This window comes from Nerophis lumbriciformis, linkage group LG39 (genome assembly GCF_033978685.3).
Source record: "Nerophis lumbriciformis linkage group LG39, RoL_Nlum_v2.1, whole genome shotgun sequence".
NCBI classification, from domain to species: Eukaryota; Metazoa; Chordata; class Actinopteri; order Syngnathiformes; family Syngnathidae; genus Nerophis; species Nerophis lumbriciformis.
Window position 1 is genome coordinate 22,550,181 of NC_084586.2, and position 17,541 is coordinate 22,567,721.

The 17,541-nt window shown below is 39.2% G+C and overlaps 1 protein-coding gene across 1 annotated transcript in view; it reads right to left on the bottom strand.

Annotated features, from left to right (window-relative positions):
- The window catches only part of scn4aa (sodium channel, voltage-gated, type IV, alpha, a), a 54,277-nt gene that overhangs the window by 13,076 nt on the left and 23,660 nt on the right, over nucleotides 1–17,541 (bottom strand). Inside the window, 5 exon segments of the mRNA XM_072912708.1 lie at nucleotides 1,992–2,114; nucleotides 3,169–3,342; nucleotides 11,078–11,232; nucleotides 11,299–11,434; nucleotides 16,893–17,294. Of these exon segments, the coding sequence (XP_072768809.1) occupies nucleotides 1,992–2,114; nucleotides 3,169–3,342; nucleotides 11,078–11,232; nucleotides 11,299–11,434; nucleotides 16,893–17,294 (990 nt within the window).

The window sequence follows — 17,541 nt, forward strand, 5'->3', positions numbered from 1 at the left end:
GATGAGCAGCTGGGCGGTGTCACGTACATCACAGCTGCCCCCCGGTGCCGCTCACACTGGTGAATGAATGATGAATGATGGGTGGTGGTCGGAGGGGCCGTAGGCGAACTGGCAGCCACGCTTCCATCAGTCTACCCCAGGGCAGCTGTGGCTACAAATGTAGCTTACCACCACCAGGTGTGAATGAATGATGGGTTCTCACTTCTCTCTGAAGCACTTTGAGTGTCTAGGAAAGCGCTATATAAATCTAATCCGTTATTATTATTAGGGCCCGCATGGCCCATTGTATAAGGACTCCCAAAGGGAGTCCTTATACAATGGGACATAAGGACCTATTGTATTTGTAAGGTTTTATTATTCTTTATTCTTCCGCCGCCACAACAAACTGTAATTTGACCCACTTAACATGCTTCAAAACTCACCATATTTGACCCACACATCAGGACCTGCAAAAATTACCTTTTTTTTTAAAAAACCGAACCCCAAAACTCAAAATTGCGCTCTAGCGCCCCCTAGAAAAAAACAAAACTAGACTGCCTATATCTCCCACTAGGAAGATCGGAGAGACATGAAACAAAAACCTCTATGTAGGTCTGACTTAGACCTAGTTTTCATAATTGTATATCATCGGGCAGAAATCAACAGGAAGTTGGCAATTCCCCCTTCAAGACAAAAAAAGTACTAAAAACAGTCACTTTTGCCTCTTTGAGCTGTAATTTGACCCCCTTAACATGCTTCAAAACTCACCGAACTGAACACACACATCAGGACTGGCAAAAACTGAGATCTAATAAAAAAACCTAACCCCAAATCTCAAAATTGTGCTCTAGCGCAATTTTTTAATGAAACGCACAAAAAACTGCTCCTCGGATGAAAAAAACGGACAAAACTGCCTGTAACTCTCCCTGGGAAGGTCGGAGAGACATGAAACAAAAACCTCTATGTAGGTCTCACTTAGACATAAATTGACAACCCCCAGCAAAAATCAACAGGAAGTTTGCTATTCCCCCTTCAAAACAATTTTTTTTGTAAAAACCGGTCACCTTCCTTCAAAAACTATCTCCTCTGAGCGCGTTTGTCGTTTCGTCTTCAAACTAACACAGGAGAGAGATTAAACCCTTGTGTATAAAATAACAACAGCGTTTTAATACCTGCTCCGGTTTTGATTTTATGACCCTTCAAAGACCCGCTGCGCTGATGCTGCTGCGCTGCTGTTTTTTTAAGATGGCTGCTCAAAAGCAGGAAGCACCAACGTGCCCACACAATGCAGACAAGGTAGGTACACTAGACAAAAGTATTGGGACACTTCAGACTAAAAGTAGACAAAAGTATTGGGACACTTAGGACTAGCACCTGCCAAATACGCGGGCCCGACCAATGCTGCTTGCAGCTTTAATTATTATTATTATTATTACCCGACCTCAGTCAAATGATTGTGGTCCAATGCAAAGTCAAAAAGTTTGGACGCCCCTGATGTCCATGATCTATATCTGCTGTACACATTTACTTCAGAAAAGAGGAAGTTTTTGATACTTTTCTTGTTTATATTTGACTTTATTAAATGTTTGGCTAGAATTGTATTCAACAAAACCAGTTTTCTTTGAAGTAATATAGAAATGTATCAGAGCTGTTTGTCTATTTTATGGAGGAATGTATTTAATGGCACCCGATGTTATTAAAAAGTATTGATTTTGAATTAACAATTGTTCCGAATCAAATAGTCACCCCCAAGAACCGAATGGAATCCTGTGGTTCCCAAAGATTCACAGGCCTATCGCTTGGCTTTGAAACGTAGCGCCTGAATAAATCACGCCGCCTTATCAAACCGGCTGTCGTCTCCGGTTGCGACGTCTTGAAGTGGTCCCGACCATCCGCCTCCTCTCCAGAACTATAAATAGATGCCGTCACATTCTGTCTACAGCTGGGCTTCGGTCCAACGCCGGAGGACGAGCCAATCACAAGCCGGTCAGCTTTTGCATGTGCCACCTTACCCTCATGCCTTCGAATCTGGACAGGGCGCGGAGAGGCCTCAGCGCCCTCAGGGTCCGCAGGGATTTGATGGGCCCCAGGTCTGAGAAACCCAGCCAGTTGGCCACCAAGCTTATCAGGGAAATCTGCAGTGAGGGCAGAAGGTTTTAGCGCCCGTCCTGGCTTGCTACCAGACATCCTGGTTTGCTACCAGACGTCCTGGCTTGCTACCAGACGTCCTGGCTTGCTACCAGACGTCCTGGTTTGCTACCAGACGTCCTCGTTTGCTACCAGACGTCCTGGTTTGCTACCAGACGTCCTGGTTTGGTACCAGACGTCCTGGCTTGCAACCAGACGTCCTGGCTTGCAACCAGACGTCCTGGTTTGCTACCAGACGTCCTGATTTGCTACCAGACGTCCTGGTTTGCTACCAGACATCCTGGTTTGCTACCAGACGTCCTGGCTTGCTACCAGACGTCCTGGTTTGCTACCAGACGTCCTGATTTGCTACCAGACGTCCTCGTTTGCTGCCAGACGTCCTGGTTTGCTACCAGACGTCCTGGCTTGCTACCAGACGTCCTGGCTTGCTACCAGACGTCCTGGGTTGCTACCAAACGTCTTGGTTTGCTACCAGACGTCCTGGTTTGCTACCAGACGCCCTGGCTTGCTACCAGACGTCCTGGTTTGCTACCAGACGTCCTGGTTTGCTACCAGACGTCCTGGTTTGCTACCAGACGTCCTGGCTTGCTACCAGACGTCCTGGCTTGATACCAGACGTCCTGGTATGCTACCAGACGTCCTGGCTTGGTACCAGACGTCCTGGCTTGCTACCAGACGTCCTGGTTTGCTACCAGACGTCCTGGTTTGCTACCAGACGTCCTGGCTTGCTACCAGACGTCCTGGTTTGCTACCAGACGTCCTGGTTTGCTACCAGACGTCCTGGTATGCTACCAGACGTCCTGGCTTGCTACCAGATGTCCTGGTATGCTACCAGACGTCCTGGCTTGGTACCAGACGTCCTGGCTTGCTACCAGACGTCCTGGTTTGCTACCAGATGTCCTGGTTTGCTACCAGACGTCCTGGCTTGCTACCAGACGTCCTGGTTTGCTACCAGACGTCCTGGTTTGCTACCAGACGTCCTGGTATGCTACCAGACGTCCTGGCTTGCTACCAGATGTCCGGGGGCGACGGCGAGCTTACGTCCACGATGAAGAAGTCCAGCCAGCACCAGGAGTTGGTGAAGTAGGTCTTGAAGCCGTACGCGGTCCACTTCAGGAGCATCTCCAAGACAAAGACCAAGGTGAAAATCTTGTCGGCATACTCCAGGATGATTTTGATGGTCCGCCGTCGTTCGATGTTTATGTCCTCAAATGCCTGAGTCCGAGGGAAAAGACAGGAAGTGGATCACAGCTGCCAGACTCAAGGTCCAGGGGCCACTTCATTTTATTTGGCCCCCACAAGCCTGAAAATAATACGTGTCAATAAAGTACTTCATCTTTTTTTTACTGAATGTATTCCTTTGTTCTGTTTTGTGCACAAGTGTCTTAAACCATCAGGAACGTGAAATACAACACCCACTCTTTTCCCTTGTCAGTGTTGAGAGGGGGGAGATGGGGGTTGTCTTTGTGTGAAAATAAGTTGTTTTTTCCCTTGGAAGGCCAGATCAACTAGAGCAGCCGATATGAATGTATTGGTTAAGCTGATCTCCTAAAGCTTTGGTATAAACTTGAAAATATTCCAATTCTGTCTTGATGGTCCTTCTTACTCAGCATATATGTCATCGAAAGAACTGGTCTGACGCAACAATATCTAATAAATACTTATGCATTAATTAAATAACTAAACTAGAAATTATAATAAATAAAATAATGTTTTATTTCAAATTGTAATACATTTAAAATTATTTTAATGAATAATTTAAAAAATTTAGATCATTTTAATACACAGGTGTCAAACTCAAGGCACGGGGGCCAGATCGGACCCGCCACATCATTTTATGTGGCCCGCAGAGCCTGGAAGAAATTGGTCAATTAAATACTTTTTTTAATAAAATATTTCCATTATTTTTTCAAAAACATTTTTTTACTGAATGCATTTGTTCTTTCAAATTTGAACCCAAAAAAAATGCAGATGTTTTAAACTTTAACATTATTTGATCATGTCAAATATTATATTGTAAAAATATATATGTAAAGATGAAAATAAATAGTGTGATTTCAAAGCAAGTTATGCATTCATTTGTACATCAAAAAACAATCAAATGTGTATGTAATTGTGTAATAATATCAGGTCAACATACACAAAAAAACCGATTCACATCTGAATCGCGATTCTCATTTTCCCGATTCTGAATCGATTCTTCATTTTCAAAAATCAATCCATTTTTAAATTTTTCATGCCAAGCTTCCTGCAACCAGAAGGTACGTTTTTTTAACCTGTTACCTGTTTTGACAAATGTTCATTATAATTATTACACCATCCAACCATTTTCAACCGCTTGTCCCTGGAGATATTTATTATACCCAATAATCAGAGGTGGGTAGAGTAGCCAGAAATTGTACTCAAGTAAGAGTACTGTTACTTTAGAGATTTATTACTCAAGTAAAAGTAAGGAGTAGTCACCCAAATATTTACTTGAGTAAAAGTAAAAAGTATGTTGTGAAAAAACTACTCAAGTACTGAGTAACTGATGAGTAACATACACACACATATCATATATATATATATATATATATATATATATATATATATATATATATATATATATATATATATATATATATACACACACACATATATATATATACACATATATATATATATATATGCACACATATATATACATACATTGATATATACAGTATATAATTTATATTTATTTATTTTGCCGTTTTTGTTTACATGTTAAAGGTGTTTTAATGAATATACATGCATGTTTAACACATATAGATTCCTTTCTTTCATGAAGACAAGAATATAAGTTGGTGTATTACCTGATTCTGATGACTTGCATTGATTGTAATCAGACAGTAGTGATGATAACGTCCACGTTTTCAAATGGAGGAGAAAAAAAGTTCCTCCTTTCTGTCCAATACCACATGAAAGTGGTTGGTTTTTGGCTTCTTATTTGTCCAGCTTCCATATTCGTTTTTATACACTTTACAAGAAATACATTGGCGGCAAACTCCGTAGCTTGCTGGCTTGTTTGCGCTGGCTTTCGGAGACTCTTATTTTGAAAGCGCAGGCGCGATGGAGCGGCACTTTTATTGTGAAGACAGGAACTGTGCAGTCAGTCTTTAGGCTTTTGACGGGATGTACGGTTGAAATAAAAAAGGGTCTTTTTTCCTTCACACTTTTGATTGATTGATTGGAACTTTTATTAGTAGATTGCACAGTACAGTACATATTCCGTACAATTGACCACTAAATGGTAACACCCCAATAAGTTTTTCCACTTGTTTAAGTCAGGTCATGTGACCGCCTGGCTCTGTTTGATTGGTCCAACGTCACCAGTGACTGCATCTGATTGGTGGAACGGAGTGAACGTCACCAGTGACTGTATTTGTTGAAACGCAGGCACTATGAAGGTCTGTCTGACAGACCAAAACAAACAAAGCGTGCATTAACAGATCGATTAAAATTAGTAGCGAGTAGCGAGCTGAATGTAGATAAAAGTAGCGGAGTAAAAGTAGCGTTTCTTCTCTATAAATATACTCAAGTAAAAGTAAAAGTATGTTGCATTAAAACTACTCTTAGAAGTACAATTTATCCCAAAAGTTACTCAAATAGATGTAACGGAGTAAATGTAGCGCGTTACCACCCACCACTGCCAATAATACAATTGCAAAAATTGGTTGATAATCACAACCACTCTAGTCAGTAGGGGTGCACAAACAAATCCATTCACATTCGAATCGCGATTCCCATTCTTCCCAATTCTGGATTAGTTCGTAATCTAAAAAAAATCGATTCATTTTGATACATTTAAAAAAATGTATTTCTATGCCATCCCAAGAAGGAACTTTTCTACTTTGTAATATATTTCAAAAATAATTGACTGTAATCCATCCATCCATCTTCTACCGCTTATTCCCTTCGGGGTCGCGGGGGGTGCTGGAGCCTATCTCAGCTACAATCGGGCGGAAGGCGGGGTACACCCTGGACAAGTCGCCACCTCATCAAAGGCCAACACAGATAGACAGACAACATTCACACACTAGGGACCATTTAGTGTTGCCAATCAACCTATCCCCAGGTGCATGTCTTTGGAGGTGGGAGGGGCCTATCCCCGGGTGCATGTCTTTGGAGGTGGGAGGGGCCTATCCCCAGGTGCATGTCTTTGGAGGTGGGAGGAAGCCGGAGTACCCGGAGGGAACCCACGCAGTCACGGGGAGAACATGCAAACTCCACACAGAAAGATCCCGAGCCTGGGATTGAACTCAAGACTACTCAGGACCTTCGTATTGTGAGGCCAGGGCCGGCCCGTGGCATAGGCCGTATAGGCAAATGCTAAGGGCGCCGTCCATCAGGGGGCGCCACGCCAGTGCCAAAAATGTTGGAGAAAAAAAAAAAGAAAAAAAAAAAGTTGGTACTATTATTTCTAAATACAAAAAATAATCCCACGTTAATTAAAATGCAAAGTAAAGCCTATCTAATAGAAATATTATTTGTTACAACATTACGCCCCCCCCGCACGGTGCGCCCCCTCCCTTCCCGTATCATGACTCTTTTTGGACGTCACCACATCAAAAAATCAACACAAGATGTCAAAACGGCCAAAACTGTCAGTTGCCCAGGGAAGAAAAAAGAGAAAAGAAGAGGAGGAGAAACGAGAAAAGACAGAGTTAGCAGGTAGGTAACGTTAGCCTACATGAAATTATTTGTCTGTTACAGAATGTGATAGTAACCTGGCTTTTTAGCATTAAGCTAATGTTACATGATTCGGCAATTGCTAATCAATAAATAGCTAGTTCTGTTTTAACGTCGGGTTAATATTGTGGAGGGGGCTAAATTGGTATGGAAAATAATAATGTAACGTTAGGTAATTACAGTACTCCCACCTTACATTCCTCAGGGACATTTGTATTAGATCTTTTAAGCAGGTGTTTTTTGTTTACGTTGTTATTGCCTTCTGGTTAGCTAATGTTTGCCCTGCAGGTAATAGTCACTTTTCCACCCCTTTATATATTAGGTATAGTTGTAAGTAAAAGAATAAGGTCAAAGACAAAGCTATTCGGTTTCTTGTGAGTATATACACTTCACTACCGATGTGGGGGGGGGGGGGGGGGGGGGGCGCCACCTAAAATCTTGCCTAGGGCGCCAGATTGGTTAGGGCCGGGCCTGTGTGAGGCAGACGCACTAACCCCTCTTCCACCGTGCTGCCATTGACTGTAATTTCTATGCCAAATAATACGTTGTGAGAATCGGTTTGAATCGTGAATCAGTTTGAAATTGAGAGTCGATTCTGAATCGAATCGTCACCCGAGGAATCCGAATAGGCTCAATATCGTTAGGTGGCCAAAGATTCACACCCCTGGTTAATAATCGTAACCACTCTCTTCAGTATGGGTGCACAAAAAAAAATGGATTCACATTCGAATCGCAATTCTCATTCTTCACAATTCTAAATCGATTCATAACTTTTAAAAATTGATTCATTTTTTAAATTTTTTAAAATATGTTTCATGCCATCTCCGGAAGGAACTTTTGTAATCTGTAATCTCTTTTTTAAAAACTGGACTATAATTATTATACCGAAGAATAGATCATAAGAATTGCTTTGAAAAGTGAATCGGTTTGAAATCTAGAATCGATTCTGAATCGAATCGTCAACGCAGGAATCGGAATGGGATCAATATCGTTAGGCGCCCAAAGATTCTGGTTAATAATCACAACCACTCTAGTCAGTGGGGGTGCACAGAAAAATCGATTCACATTCGAATCCCGATTCTCATTCTTCCCAATTCTAAAACAATTCATAACTTTTAAAAATCTATAAAAAATAATAATTTGAATTTAGGTTTTTTTAATCAATTTAATCAATTTTTAAAATATGTTTTTATGCCATCTCTGGAAGGATTTTTTGTAATCTGTAATCTCTTTTATAAAAAATGGATTATAATTATGATACCGAATAATACATTGTGAGAATTGCTTTGAATCGTGAATCAGTTTGAAATCCAGAATCGATTTTGAATCGAATAGTTTTCCCAGGAATCTGAATGGGATCAATATGGTTAGGCGCCCAAAGATTCACACCCCTGGTTAATAATCACAACCACTCTAGTCAGTTGGGGTGCACAAAAAAATCGATTCACATTTGAATTGCGGTTCTCATTTAAAAAAAAACGTTTTTAGAACTTTTCTAATCTCTAATCTCTTTATGATTATGCCAAATAATACATTGCGAGAATCGGTTTGAACCAAGAACCCATTCTGAATCAATCGTCACCCCAGGAATTGGAATCAAATCGAATGGTTCGGTACCCAAAAATTCACACCGCTAATATTTTGACAGAAGAAAAAATACATGCAACTGCATATCTTTCAAATTTAAATATGAACTAATAATGCAACAAAGATATTATCATACATCAGAAAATGTTCTTATTTTTATTCTGTTTTGAGAATACTTCAATATCTGCTTGACTTACGATTTAAAGCAATTCATCCATGCATAAAACGGCAATGAAAATCGTAGGGAGGAAAGAATATGAGCCTATACAGAGCATCTATGAGCAGGCAGTTAGGAAAAAAGCTAAGAAAATTATTTCCAACTCACAACACCCACTCTTTCCTGAATATGGAACCCTGCCATCAGGGAGAAGACTCCGGGTCCCACTATGCAAATTTAACCGCCTTAAATTATCATTTGTCCCAGCCTCCATTAAGCTGACCAACAATGTGCAATAGAATTTTAATACATAGGTTAGCACTTTTTTAGCACATAGCACTTTAGCACAATGCACTTTAGAACTAAGCACTTTAGCACACAGCACTTTATCCATGAGCTCTAGTGCAATGCACATTGGTACTTTATCTTTATCTCCATACTGTAGATTTTATGCCTACATCAAAGTGCCACCTATGTCTATCAAGCTCCATGTTCTGATGTTTAAATGTTAGTTGTATGGTTGTGGTTGTGGTTGTGTCTGTGCTTGTGTTTTTGTTCTGTTGTTTTTGGGTATGTTAAGAAAGCAATGATGCACTGTGCCCAAGACAAATTTCCCCGCGGGGACAATAAAGTTGAACCTTGAACCTTGAACCTTGAAATTGTACACTGTAAAAATGACAATTCATTTTACAGTAAAATTCTGGCGACCAAAATATTGGCAGCTCGCTCGCCAGAATTTTACCGTAAAAACCTTTTCACTTTCCACTTTCAAATCCTGGTGACTTAGCTGCTGTTTTTTGCCATAACATTTACTGTAGTTTTACAGCAAATTACTATAAATGGGAAAAAAAGTACCACTGTTTTTTATAGTAAAATTATGGCAATAGGTTGCCAGTAAAAAAAAACTGTGGTACTGTTTTCTCCTTTCACAGTAATACACCGTAAAAACATCAGCCATACAGTTTACTGTAACGATAAAAATTGGAATCTTGGTTGCCGGAATTTTACCGTAAAAAACAGTGCCGTTTTCAGTGATATGTTTTAAATAACACTGACTATTTTACAGTAAAATCCTGTCGACTTGGCTGTCAGTTTTTTTTACCATAAACTTTACTGTAGTTTTTACAGCATACTACTGTAAATGGAAAAATAGTACAACTGTTTTTTTAGTAAAATTCTGGCAAATGAGCTGCCAGTAAAAAAAAAACTGTGTTACCGTTTTTCCATTTACAGTAATACACCGTGAAAAAAAAAATTTTTTTTTTTACAGTAAAAAGAGAAAGCTCTGTTGCTAGAATTTTACCGTAAAAAAAAAGTGTCCTTTATGCTGTAAATAACACACCAAATATTACGATACATTTCTGGTGACTTAGATGCCAGATTTTTTGCCATAAAATGTATTGTAGTAGGAAGGGACAAGCGGTAGAAAATGGGTCGTGGAGGGGTTGGGGGCTACCACTGTTTTTTGAATGGGTTGCCAGTAAAAAAACATTTTTTACAGTAGTACACTGTAAAAGCAACAGCCGTACATTTTACTGTAAAAAAAATTGGAATCTTGGTTGCCAGAATTTTACCGTAAAAAAAGTGATATGCTGTAAATAACATGGTCTATTTTATAGTTAAATCCTGCTGATTTGGCTGTAAGTTTTTTACCATAAACTTTACTGTAGTTTTTACAGCAAGTGAGTTGCCAGTAAAAAAAAAAAAAAAACTGCGTTACCAATTTTCCATTTACAGTAATAAACCGTGGAAATTCTTTTTTTTTTACAGTAAAAAGAAAAAATCGGCAGCTCGGTTGCTAGAATTTTACGGTAAAAAAACAGTGCCATTTACAGTAATAAGCTGTAAATAAGTCCTCAAATATTAGGGTAAAATCCTGGCAAGTGTCGAAGGCAGATATTTACATATATCCGAATTTAAGTTGTACTTCTTTCATTTCTTAGTCATATTTGAAAACAGCTTGTGTTTTCCATTTCTTCTCTTGATGCTCTGTCAGCAAGTATACTGTGTGTGTTAACCTTGAGTTCTTTGGAATGTATTATGACTAGGGAGACGTTGTGCTTGTATTATGGCTAGGGAGGGGGAAGGAAAGAGGGTTTTTTGGCGTTGGGAAGACAGACCATTTTGGGAGGCGCAATAGAATGTTCTAGGGTTAGACTGGTCTCAAAATGTATATTGGCAAAGCTTTGAAAATATACAACAAAATACCTATTCTGTCTCTGGTGGTTTTTCAACTCAGCTTTAAGTGTCGTAAAGAGCTTGGGAGCGAATTGTGACTTGAATTCCCTGGGAGGAACAACTGGTCCAAAACGCAACACAAGTTATCTGACATCTTTTTACTGTAAAATCTACAGATATATTTATTTAAGTACTAAAAATGAAACGTGTAATAAGGCGCATCATCAAGCGGCCCTCTGAGGGCAGCCATAACAAGGAACAGCAGTTTGAGGTGGCTGAGCTAGCAGGAAGTCAGCACTCGTGCGCGGTGGCACTCACCAGGGCGCCGCTGCTCAGCAGGATCATGAAGATGATGAAGGTTTCGAACCAGTCGTGCTCCACGATGGCGAAGCAGGTCTTCCTCAGCGTCCACCATCGCCCGCCTGCCACCGTGCTGAGGTCGGCGGCGAGACAGGGCCAGCGCGTCACGCAGTCTGAGAGGCCGGGGCGTGCAGGTTAGACACGGCCATCGCCCAGGTGCCACTTTAATGATGTCATACTCTCAGTGAAGCAGGCTTCAGGCTCCACAGGCTCAGGCTCCTCCTCCTCCTCCTCTTCCACCTCCGCCTCAGGTGGCTGGTAGTCCACTGTGCTGCACACCGACCAGTCGCCAGAGTCCGTCAGCGCTCCCATCAGCTGTCACACACACTTCTTTACAAACTATCCTTTTACACATCAGCTGTCACACACACTTCTTTACAAACTATCCTTTTAAACATCAGCTGTCACACACACTTCTTTACAAACTATCCTTTTACACATCAGCTGTCACACACACTTCTTTAAAAACTATCCTTTTAAACATCAGCTGTCACACACACTTCTTTACAAACTATCCTTTTAAACATCAGCTGTCACACACACTTCTTTACAAACTATCCTTTTAAACATCAGCTGTCACACACACTTCTTTACAAACTATCCTTTTAAACATCAGCTGTCACACACACTTCTTTACAAACTATCCTTTTACACATCAGCTGTCACACACACTTCTTTAAAAACTATCCTTTTAAACATCAGCTGTCACACACACTTCTTTACAAACTATCCTTTTACACATCAGCTGTCACACACACTTCTTTACAAACTATCCTTTTACACGTCAGCTGTCACACACACTTCTTTACAAACTATCCTTTTACACATCAGCTGTCACACACACTTCTTTACAAACTATCCTTTTAAACATCAGCTGTCACACACACTTCTTTACAAACTATCCTTTTACACATCAGCTGTCACACACACTTCTTTACAAACTATCCTTTTACACATCAGCTGTCACACACACTTCTTTACAAACTATCCTTTTACACATAAGCTGTCACACACACTTCTTTACAAACTATCCTTTTAAACATCAGCTGTCACACACACTTCTTTACAAACTATCCTTTTACACATCAGCTGTCACACACACTTCTTTACAAACTATCCTTTTACACATCAGCTGTCACACACACTTCTTTACAAACTATCCTTTTAAACATCAGCTGTCACACACACTTCTTTACAAACTATCCTTTTACACATCAGCTGTCACACACACTTCTTTACAAACTATCCTTTTACACATCAGCTGTCACACACACTTCTTTACAAACTATCCTTTTACACATCAGCTGTCACACACACTTCTTTACAAACTATCCTTTTACACGTCAGCTGTCACACACACTTCTTTACAAACTATCCTTTTAAACATCAGCTGTCACACACACTTCTTTACAAACTATCCTTTTACACATCAGCTGTCACACACACTTCTTAACAAACTATCCTTTTACACATCAGCTGTCACACACACTTCTTTACAAACTATCCTTTTACACATCAGCTGTCACACACACTTCTTTACAAACTATCCTTTTAAACACAAAAGTACTCACTTTGATCGATGCAGGCAGACTCGGTCTGGGATTCTCCCTTTCCTGGAGACATAACCTCAGTTAGTTCCTCCAGACTCTTTTTAATCATTATTGTGGCCTTTTTCAATAATTGTTGTGGCCTTTTTTTAATGATTGTCGTGGCCTTTTTTTAGTGATTGTTGTGGCTTTTTTTTAATGATTGTTGTGGACTTTTTTTTAGTAATTGTTGTGGCCTTTTTTTAGTGATTGTTGTAGACTTTTTTTTAGTGATTGTTGTGGCCTTTTTTTAGTGATTGTTGTGGACTTTTTTTTAGTAATTGTTGTGGCCTTTTTTTAGTGATTGTTGTGGACTTTTTTTTTAGTGATTGTTGTGGCCTTTTTTTTAGTGATTGTTGTGGACTTTTTTTTAGTGATTGTTGTGGACTTTTTTTTAGTAATTGTCGTGGTCTTTTTTAATGATTGTTGTGGACTTTTTTTTAATGATTGTTGTGGACTTTTTTAATGATTGTCGTGGCCTTTTTTAATGATTGTTGTGGCCTTTTTTTAATGATTGTCGTGGCCTTTTGTAATGATTCTTGTGGCCTATTTTCAATGGTGGTAATGGCCTTATTTTTAATGATTGTTGTGGCCTTTTTTTAATGATTGTTGTGGACTTTTTTTTAGTGATTGTTGTGGCCTTTTTTAATGATTGTTGTGGCCTTTTTATTAAATGATTGTTGTGGCCTTTTTTAGTGATTGTTGTGTCCTTTTTAATGATTGCTGTGGCCTTTTTTAAATAATTGTTGTGGCCTTTTTTAACGATTGTTGTGGCCTTTTTTAACGATTGTTGTGGCCTTTTTTTAACGATTGTTGTGGTCTTTTTAACGATTGTTGTGGCCTTTTGTAACGATTGTCGTGGCCTTTTTTAAATGATTGTTGTGGCCTTATTTTTAATGACTGTCGGGGCCTTATTTTTATTGATTGTCGGGGCCTTATTTTTATTGATTGTTGTGGCCTTTTTTTAATGATTGTTGTGGCCTTATTTTTAAATGGATGTTGCAGCCTTTTTTAATGATTGTCGTGGCCTATTTTCAATGGTTGTCATGGCCTTATTTTTAATGATTGTTGTGGCTGTATTTCTCATGATTGTTGTGGCCTTATGTTTTAATGATTGTTGTAGCATTTTTTATTGATTGTTGTGGCCTATTTTTAGTGGTTGTTATGGCCTTATTTTTAATGATTGTTGTGGCTGTATTTCTCAGGATTGTTGTGGCCTTATTTTTTAATGATTGTTGTAGCATTTGTTATTGATTGTTGTGGCCTATTTTCAGTGGTTGTTATGGCCTTATTTTTAATGATTGTTGTGGCCTTATTTTTAATGATTGTCATGGCCTTTTGTAATGATTCTTGTGGCCTATTTTCAATGGTGGTAATGGCCTTATTTTTAATGATTGTGGTGGCCTTTTTTTAATGATTGTTGTGGACTTTTTTAGTGATTGTTGTGGCCTTTTGTAATGAATGTTGTGGCCTTTTTCAATGATTGTTGTGGCCTTATTTTTAAATGGATGTTGCAGCCTTTTTTAATGATTGTTGTGGCCTATTTTCAATGGTTGTCATGGCCTATTTTCAATGGTTGTCATGGCCTTATTTTTAATGATTGTTGTGGCTGTATTTCTCATGATTGTTGTGGCCTTATTTTTTAATGATTGTTGTAGCATTTTTTATTGATTGTTGTGGCCTATTTTCAGTGGTTGTTATGGCCTTATTTTTAATGATTGTTGTGGCTGTATTTCTCATGATTGTTGTGGCCTTATTTTTTAATGATTGTTGTAGCATTTGTTATTGATTGTTGTGGCCTATTTTCAGTGGTTGTTATGGCCTTATTTTTAATGATTGTCGTGGCCTTATTTTTAATGATTGTCATGGCCTTTTGTAATGATTCTTGTGGCCTATTTTCAATGGTGGTAATGGCCTTATTTTTAATGATTGTGGTGGCCTTTTTTTAATGATTGTTGTGGACTTTTTTAGTGATTGTTGTGGCCTTTTGTAATGAATGTTGTGGCCTTTTTCAATGATTGTTGTGGCCTTGTTTTTAATGATTGTTGTGGCTGTATTTTTAATGATTGTTGTGGCCTTATTTCTAATGATTGTTGTGGCCTTATATTTAAATGATTGTTGTAGCCTTTTTTAATGATTGTTGTGGCCTTATATTTAAATGATTGTTGTAGCCTTTTTTAATGATTGTTGTGGCCTATTTTCAGTGGTTGTCATGGCCTTATTTTTAATGATTGTTGTGGCTGTATTTTTAATGATTGTTGTGGCCTTATTTCTAATGATTGTCGTGGCCTTATTTCTAATGATTGTTGGGGCCTAATTTTTAATGATTGTTGTGGCCTTATTTTTTAATGATTGTTGTAGCCTCTTTTTATGATTGTCGTGGCCTTTTTTCAGTGGTTGTCATGGCTTTATTTTTAATGATTGTTGTGGCCTTTTGTAATGATTCTTATGGCCTATTTTCAATGGTTGTCATGGCCTTATTTTTAATGATTGTTGTGGCCTCATTTTTACTGATTGGTGTGGCCTATTTTCAAGGGTTGTCGTGGCCTTTTTTTAATTATTGTTGTGGCCCTTTTTCAATGGTTATTGTGGCCTTATGTTCAATGATTGTGGTGAACTTTTTTATTGATTGTTGTGGCCTTTTTTCAGTGATTGTTGTGGCCTTTTTTTAATGATTGTCGTGGCCTTATTTTTTATGATTGTTGTAGCCTTTTTTAATGATTATTGAGGCCTTTTTCAATGATTGTCAGGGCCTTATTTTCAATCATTGTTGTGGCCTTATTTTAATGATTGTATTGGCCTTTTTTAATGATTGTTGTGGCCTTATTTTCAATCATTGTTGTGGCCTTATTTTAATGATTGTATTGGCCTTTTTTAATGATTGCTGTAGCCTTTTTTAAAGATTATTGAAGCCTTTTTTAATGATTGTCCTGGCCTTATTTTTAATGATTGTTGTGGCCTAAAATTAATATTCATAAAGTTGCAGTTAAAGTTGTTTTGATGCATACTTTTCTTAATAACATTGAATGAACTTGTGATTTTATGAATCAAGGTTTTAAGTCAGGAGTGTTCTAGCATTAGCATGCTAGCTTTTGTAGCTAATTTTGTAGATATACACCTCAGCATCAAAAATGTTGTTACTTGACAAATGATACCTGTTAGCATGCTAATGTTGGTATGCTAGCTTTTATTTGAGCCATTTTTTGTAAGTATACACCCCAGTCCTATTTTGGTACTTGATGAATGCTAATGTTAGCAGGCTGGCTAACAGTTTGAACAAATTACACACCTCAGAGTAATATACTTTGTTACTTGTTACTTTAGCATTTTAGCATGCTAACATTAGCTCGCTAGCTTTTTTAGTTAATTTAGCAGGTCTACATCAGTGTCATATATTTTGGTATTTCACTCATGCTAGCTGTAAGTATGCTACAGTTGGTATGCTAGCTTTTTTAGCCAATTTTGTAGGTATACACCTCAGTCATATTTTGGTACTTGATGCCTGCTAAATTTAGCAGGCTAGCTCGCAGTTTAAACAAATTACACACCTCAGAGTAAAATATTCTGGTACTTGACGCTGGTTACAGTTAGCATTTTAGCATGCAAACATTAGAATGTCAGCTTTCTAGCTAATTTAGCGAGTCTACACCTCGGTGTCATATATTTTGGTATTTCACTAATGCTAATTTTAAGTATGCTATTGTTAGCTTTTTTTAGCTAATTTTGTAGATGTACAACTCTGTCGTAAATTGACAGGCTAGCAAGCTTTTTAAACAAATTACACACCTCAGAGTAATATATTTTGGTACTTGACGCAGGTTACGGTTAGCATTTAGCATGCTAACATTAGCATGTTACCTTTTGTAGCTAATTTAGGGGGCCTACACCTCAGTTTCATATAGTTTGATATTTCACTCATGCTTACTGGAAGTATGCTGTTGTTAGTATGCTAGCTTGTTTAGCTAATTCTGTAGGTATACACCTCAGTCATATTTTGATACTTGATGCATGCTAACATTAGCAGGCTAGCTAACATATTACACACCGAAGAGTAATATATTTTGGTTTCATTGTTGAGACAGCCTTAGAACTAAAGAATCCGGGTGGACTCTGGTCTCACCAAGACTCTGGTCAAGCACGAATTGCAAAGATTTGTTTCCCGTTAGGCGACACATGAAGCGTCTTACCTCGCCGTCAACGTTTTCGTCATCGCTGTCCAGGTTTTCAAAGTCCGACTCCGCCAGAGCCATTGGCGCGTTGAGACCCAGCTCTCCGTCCACCATGGCGCCTGAAGTCCGGCCCTCCACCAAACAGTTGGACGTTCTGTCGGCCACTTTGACATTCAGCACGCCGTCCACCAAGTCCATCTCCACGGCCTCGGCGTTGGAGTCCTCGTCCTCGGTCTCTTTGGACTTCTTGCCCAGTATCTTCTGAGGCACCCCCACCAAGGTCGCCTTGAGCCAAGCGACGCACCGCTTGAGTCTGCCCACCGCGATCTGGAGGTTGTTCATCTCGCCGTCGTCGTCCGCCGAGGAGAGATTGTCTCCGCTGAAGGAGCTGAGCAGCAGGGCCAGGAAGAGGTTCAGAACCTGAGGACAGACCCAGGACACTTCATGCAGCAGGTGTCATTAACTGGATGCACACTGTAAAAAAGTCAGTAGATGTGACGGTGAAAAAACTGGCAGCTAAGAATTTGTTCTGTGGAACACTCTCCCTGACCACCTGAGGGCACCACAGACTGTGGATGCTTTTAAAAACGGCTTAAAAGCCCTTCATTTAAAAAAAAAAAAAAAAAGCCTTTTTTAGATATATGCATACTAGTTATAGCTATTTGGC